The sequence below is a fragment of the Triticum aestivum genome, chromosome 3B, assembly GCF_018294505.1.
Source record: "Triticum aestivum cultivar Chinese Spring chromosome 3B, IWGSC CS RefSeq v2.1, whole genome shotgun sequence".
Classification (NCBI taxonomy): domain Eukaryota; kingdom Viridiplantae; phylum Streptophyta; class Magnoliopsida; order Poales; family Poaceae; genus Triticum; species Triticum aestivum.
In genome coordinates this window covers 33339464-33346619 of record NC_057801.1, presented here as the reverse complement: position 1 = coordinate 33346619, position 7156 = coordinate 33339464, and the positions used below count along the sequence as shown (strand labels likewise).

Below are 7156 nucleotides of genomic sequence, written 5' to 3'. Positions count from 1 at the left end.
GCACACCTAGCACCGTCCCAAAACGTCATTGCCGACTTTTTTTGTAGATCTGGTTTAACGAGGGTAGATTTACTTGGCAGTAAACCTACACAAAGATATGCATGCCGTCACGCCATTGGCTCCTTCCAGATGTTGTAGTACTAATTATTAAGAGGATTTTAGTGTAGTTTCTTATTGTACCGAGAGTTTAAAATTTCAGTGAAATTTTGCATATTTTGGTGGGGTTTGAAATACTTGCAACCCTGAAATTTTGAGCCAAATTCAAACTAAAATTTAAATTAGCTTAAGAATCATTAAAAAAATATTGATTTTTGAAACTCAAAATCCGAAATAAGTTCCGAATTTCCGAAATTTTGCATATTCCGGTGACGTCCAAAAAATTTCCATGACCGAAATTAGAAACCTTACCAACGTGGCTTTTTGGGCAGGTTCATCTGTTGTAGTTACGCTCGGGGTTCCCCGGTTTTAAATACACCGACATGCATCGTGCACAAAATCAAGAGAGGCAACGAAAAAAGAAAGTTTTTTCATGCTCCATTAGCTAGCGTAGTCTTCATTCCATTTGTAAAGAGAGTTGTCCAAATGTCAGTGAGTCAGATCTAAAAGTCGGGAGTTGTCCAAATGCATGTCATGCCCATCAGTCAACACCAATGGGTTGCCACTCTCGGTCCCCATTCCATTTGTAAAGAGAGGTTTACACTTATAGTGTTCGATGACTTGTTTTTGTTTTAATATCAAAAGATTATTTTGTTAGAAAACAATTTTTTTTAAAAAAAATTTGCTCAGAAAGCTCATTCATCTAGAAAAGAATTGTGGCTAGTGTAGTAGAAGTTACTAGCTTTTTATTTGTCAGACTACAGCCCTCAAAGATGGCTTAACACTTTATTATTAGCAATTTAAGCAATGTACAGAGATAAGTTTACCCCTTTGGAAGGAGATGGATTTGATTCATTCCTTAGGAAGACTTTGAGAGAAGATTCATCAGGAGTTGCTGCATGGTTATACTCTCCATGCTGCATCAACATTGTCTAGGTATCTTGCTTGGCAGATTTGTTTGACAGAAGGCCTCCTTTCTTCCTCACTATTCTCCAGTAAACCCGCATTAAGCATTGCTTTGGTAGTATGGATAACATTTCTTGACATGAGACTCAGCTCTACTCCTGACTTGAAATGAAATGCTTGCAAGTTGGAATGACATAACAAAGGAAGAAGATGCATTTCACAACATGATTAACACGAAGCATAATATCCTCCAATTTGAATACAGTACCCAACAATGACATTAAAGATGAACTGCATCTACTAATTAACATCACCCAAATAGTTTCAGATGCAACTCCAAAATAAGCACGAACTGCCTTGAATGCACTGTTTGTTTCCCATCAGCAGCAGTGGACCTAATCACACCAATGCGTCGGACCAAGGGGAGAGCTTATCGATGCGGATGTGGAGGGGAACTTCCATGGATGCCCCGTCTCCTGCTGCTGGCACCAGGTACATTGGCGGCACTGTCAGGAATGTGGGCTCGCCCGCAGCGACCACGGCGCCGGGCGATGAGATGCTCCTGATGTGCATGTCCACGAGCACCATGTCCTCCTTGCCACAGTTCGCTACTGCTGCCGGGGGTGTCTCCAGGTTGACCCACATCTTGCATGTGAACCGCGGCCGCGTCACCGCTCTCGCCCTGGCGCACACCACAGATACGGCGGTGATGCCGGCGCCGAGCGCGCCCACGGTCATGAGGAACACACAGTTGTCATCGTCGAGGAGCACCAGTCGCATGGTCGACACCGATAGCTGAAGCTTGCTGACCTTGCCGTACTGCACGGCGCGCACCGGCACCAAGTGGACAGTGCGGAGATGACCGGCGAGCGCCTGCGGCGCGCCGACGTAGCCGCAGCCGGGCTCAGTGCACCGGCAAGGCGCGTACGGGCACACTTTCTGGTGCTCAGTGACCTCGTGGTAGGTCACGTACCACTGGCAGCCGACGTTGGGGCACCCGATCCTGGTGGAGGACACCAAGGTGTCCAGTGTAGGGCAGGGGTCGAAGAAGCCACCGCCGTCCACACATGCCTTGCACTGCCTGAAGGGCAGCAGGGCCACACAGCCGCTGCAGGCCGGGTGCCCCGCTTTGCACTGCAGACAGGCATGCAAATCGGAGATGGCCCGTAAATTAGCACGAAAGAATCGATCTATCACCGGCAGCAATCGAGGAAGAAAGAAGGAAACAGATAGAGGAACCTGGAAGACCGGGGGCTTGAAGGGGTGGGTGCAGAGGGGGCAATGGAGCATTTGCTTGTCGATCCTCACGGCGAGTTCCACTCGTTGGATGTACGCCGCCCCAACGATGGCGCCCCCATCTCCTTCACAGGCCGCCTCTTGCTTCATGTGGCCGTCGGGCAGATCTAGTCGTGCCTTCTTGGAGCTCTCGTCGGCCTTGTCAGGCGAAGGCCTGCTCCTCCTCTCGGCGGCTGCGGCAGCGCCTTGCATCTTGGCTGGCCTTTGGGGAAAGAAAACTCCTGTGTGTGGGTCTCACGCCAAACTTTTTCAGGAGGTGGGTGAGTAGAGCAGAGATCTGAGAAGAAAAGTTGCCTAGGCAGCCACACTACACTATAAATGCTTCCTCATTGTGGTTTCCATTCCCAAACTAATATGGTATAGATATAAGCTGTGCTCTTAATCAATTTCATTATTGCTAATTTATCCATACATTAATGTTGTCTTTCTTTTAAGTACCTACAAGTGTGCGATAAAAAGGTTGACCATTGGAGATCCATGTTATTTTTAGAAAAATTGAGGAACATAAATGTAAGCACATTGTTTTTTTCGTAGCTTCCTGCATAATTGATACACGGCGGAGTACTTTTGACTCCATCGCCAGATTATAACAACACCAAACACGTGGGAGTCCATAAAAAGAAAATGATACATGTGTAAGCACAAGGGACACGTGTGACCAAATAGTACAAAGGAGCACACAAACGCCACACAACTTTTCACCTAGATCACAATACATTCCGCCTTCCTCACTGTTATCGATAGACACATACGACACCGCTGATGTGCTGGCTGCCACGAGCAAATAACAACAACATGACCACAAGCCTCCAAAAGATCCATGGAATAGGTAGTAGATTTCGGAGGCCCTCGACGCCAAAAATCTTCATTAGCTGCTTGCATGAAGTACGAGAAATAACCCCTTGATTCGGCAGATGCCATCAAGAAGCAATAAGCAGATGCCCTATACGAGATCCTCGTGGTAAGTTTCTCCCGCATACTAGCCAAATCATGCATGCAAAGTTTGTTTAATTACTAACTCATGTGACTGACTCGTGAAAACAAAATGTGCAGTCCGTGTGCGAGAAAACCGACTAGACCCCTTCGCCGATGCACCAGATTGCTATAGCGGACACGGTGAGTTTCATTTGAATGGTCATTAGTTAGTACTATTCACATTTCAGTTGCATCATGCTAACTAAACATTGCAAATGATCTTTCGTGCAACATGCCTCCCACAAAGGATCGACCGATCCTTCTCCGTCTCACCGTGGCGAAACCTTGACCGGCCCTTCACTTCCCGGATTATGGTAAGTTTTCCCAAGTGTTTTGGTTAACAAATGCTTTGTTAGCTAGAAAATGGCATAACAACCTAGGATAGCTCAATAATGGCCTATAGCTAGCTTAGCTAGTTCATTTATGACATAATTAGCTCACTTAGGTAAAAAATGGCATAACAACCTAGGATACCTCAATAATGGCCTATAGCTAGCTTAGCTAGTTCATTTATGACATAATTAGCTCACTTAGGTACAAAATGGCATAACAACCTAGGACAGCTCAATAATGATCTATAATTAGCTTAGCTACTTCATTTATGACATAATTAGCTCACTTAGGCACAAAATGGCATAACAACCTACACTACAAGAAATATGTCAACTTGCGGCCATCACTATTGGTCACTGAAAGATCATTGTTTTCATTTGCGACCTTTTTGTGACCAAAAACAGAAGGTCAAAAGCTGGCAGTCGTAAACTGAATTTAACGACCTTCTCTGTGAGAAGGTCGTGAAAGGCAACGACCAAAACAAAAGGTCATTGGTTCAACGACCTTCTATTTTGGTCGCTAGCTGTCTGCGCAGGTCACATCGGATCCGACGTGGCAAAATTGCGACCAAATGAAAAGGTCGTTGGTTAAAATCAGCCCGGTCCAATTCGACCGTTGATATGGGCCAAGCCCAGTAACTAAGCCCTTTATTTTATTTTAGTTGATGTAAATTCTGGTTGGCTACATGGGCCGACCCGACATTCCAGCCTTCTATCTTATAGGCCTTTGGCCTTTTTGTTGTCCATTTCTTGTTTGGGCCTCGGCCTTTTTACAATCCATTTTGAAGCAGGTCCCACTCATCCGGTTAGGTCCCACTTGTCAATTTTCTGTTGTTTCTTTCCCATTCTGATGTTTAGGCCCCACGTTTAAGTTCTTTATTTGTGCGATAACAAATAACTAGATTCAATCAGAGCCAATAACACATAATATCTCATACAACAGCCAGACAAAGTATTTTACAATATTGGAGTACCAATAAGGTATTCAGCTACAAAGCACAGCTAAATATTAACATGACCAGCTCCAGTGAGCTAAAAACATTGTTGAATTCTTCTCCTGGAGCTCTTGTACACCAACTTTTGACGAATGAAGGCCAGCATCTGCAGGTTATAAATAATAAAAGTTAGGAACATAATTAAGTATAGTGGTGCAGATAACACTCTCCTAACAGTGAAAAATAGCTGTAGAATGAGATCTAATAAGAAACCATGCATATAACATTCTCGTAATGGCAAAACTACGATATATTTGTAGAAGGGAAAATGATAAGTAGCGAACCCAGTGCATTTGATGAGAATATAGCAATAGATTAAGAGCATATTGTTTAGCATCACACGATAGTAGCAGTGTAAAGAGCATCCACTAATCACTATTAGCCCTAGTTGAGCATTTAAGTTGGCACGTGGCGAAGTAAACATTCGGCGAACATGGAATATCCAGGAGTTAAAGATTTAGCATGTAGTGAACATGGAATCTTTCACATACACAAAAACTCTAAAAATAGACAATGCATGCAATTCCCAGGACCAACGACACATAAACAACGACCACCCCCATGAGCATCTCAGTATCACTTACATCATAGACTCCAAACAGAAAGCAACATGTACAACGGTGAGCATGTAAATCAGGACACACACTTGTACTGTTGTACAACATCTAGCCATCATGGCAGAGGCCATGCTGGATGTGTGCCTCCCTTGTGAGTGGGACTGCATCCATACAATTGTACAGTGGAAAAGGAATTAGAACTAAACAACAATTACTAGTATAACAGAAGGCAGAGACTGTACTGTGCTCTGTGCAATTTTATCAGTAAAAGCTGAAGTTATAGAACAAAATTTAACAGTATAAATAGGTAGAGACCGTGCAAGTTTATCAGTACAAGCTATATATATAAACAACATTTAACTGTATAAACAAAAGGCAAAGACTGTACTGCACAAGCGTATCACTATAAACTGAATCTATAAACAAAATTTAATAGTACAGATAAAATGCAGACTGTACTGAGTGTAGTACTATTGTGCTAATTTATCAGTATAAACTGAACTTTGTTCAGTGATGCATCATGTGCTTCGTTGCTTGTTCTAGCTAAGGAGAACCTGTGTAATTGACTACTAGCGTGTACTGGCAAGTGAGCTATATACTAGCAACCTGGCATGATTATGTGCATCGTGTAATTGACTATTTGTGCTTCAGTGCCACAGTGAGCAGTGAGCTATGTATAGACATAAACTCTAGTATCCGGCAGATCATAAGAGGAAGGACAAAACATGAACAACCTTCCATGGTGTCATGTACTAAACCTACAACATTCTGATTGTCCCAATGGAAACAAAAATTCCATTGGATTAAGCCATGTTTATACTAAACCTACCATATATTCCCATCTAATTTATTCCAATGGATTATGCCACATTAGTACTGAACTTACAACATTCTAATTACCTGCAACAAATCACTAGCATGCATGACATCAAAGGGATGCAAACTAGATAATTTAGTAGTCTTCTACAACACATAACAGTAGGCATGCTAACTTGCAGCAGCAAATTAGTAGCTAGATGACCACCAACAACACAAATCAGTTCGAACACTCGGTCCTCGATGCGACTGCCAGCAAGTAATCAACCATGGAACCGAGGCCAAACTCTAGCATCACAGAAAGCAGAGGGGAAAAAAGGGGTGGAGGGGCTCACCATGAGGTTGTTGTTGCTGCTCATCCATGGTCGGTCGTGCTACATCCATCCGGCTACAACTACTCATTCATGGTAGGAAACCACATCACATCTCAGTTAAGGGAATGGAGGGTAAGGGAATGAGAAGAAGAAACTGAAGGTAAGAAGACCTGGATGGCATCAGAGCATTGGTGAAGGGGCGTCCTCCATGGCGTCGGGACAGGAGGACGAAGACGTCGTCCTCCATGGCGTCGGGGCAGGAGGGCGAAGACGGCGTCCTCCATGGCGTCTGCGCAGGGGAACCAGTGGTGGACGTCGCATGCGAGGGGGGAGGCGGAGTTGCCGTGGAGGTAGAGGACGTTCCCGTAGGCCTCCACGCGGAAGAGCGTTGGGTCGAAGCCGGCGTCGCCGTGGTGGTCTAGCTGCTTCCAGAGCAGGTTGGCAAAGCCTGCACAACCAACCACCAACATGGACCGAGGAGCATTGGGGTGTGCCTGCATGAGGAAGGAAAGCAGCATCAGAGAGTTGAAGGGAAGAAATCAAAGATGAGGGTACCTTGAGGAACAAAGTAGAGCAGAAGTACTATTGCCGAGGTTGCTCTGCCTCTTTCCTTTGTTTCCTTTTGTGCCGTTAGATTGTTGCTCGTCACCTGTTCATACATATGCCTGTGGGCCTGTGTGTTTCTTTGTAGTCCATATCATGTGATTCACAACCTGCTCTAAAATTTTTTTTGTGTTGGACAAGTCGGCTACTAATTCCAGTTTGTGCGCGGTTGCGTGTGTGAAGTGGTTGTTGTTCAGTTGAGGTGCGCATCGATTTCCTTTTCATCAAGCTTTACTAGCTTCAGTTTAGTTTCATTTTCGCATTAC

The 7156-nt window shown here is 44.5% G+C and overlaps 1 protein-coding gene across 1 annotated transcript; it reads right to left on the bottom strand.

The window, feature by feature from the left end:
- Positions 1 to 1197: 1197 nt before the first annotated feature.
- Positions 1198 to 2541, bottom strand: LOC123064579 (E3 ubiquitin-protein ligase SINA-like 3). Its single transcript, XM_044488035.1, has 2 exons — positions 2242 to 2541; positions 1198 to 2136 (listed from the first exon to the last, which is right to left on the bottom strand). Exons 1-2 carry the CDS (start codon positions 2488 to 2490, stop codon positions 1402 to 1404), a joined length of 984 nt encoding a protein of 327 aa, XP_044343970.1. The 5' UTR covers positions 2491 to 2541; the 3' UTR covers positions 1198 to 1401.
- Positions 2542 to 7156: the final 4615 nt, after the last annotated feature.

Bases quoted from the DNA above. Each gene is read 5' to 3' on its own strand.
- LOC123064579 (XM_044488035.1), bottom strand. From the start codon at position 2,490: ATGCAAGGCGCTGCCGCAGCCGCCGAGAGGAGGAGCAGGCCTTCGCCT. The intron at 2,137-2,241 runs GTTCCTCTATCT...GCCTGTCTGCAG, and splicing joins TCAAGCCCCCGGTCTTCCAG to TGCAAAGCGGGGCACCCGGC.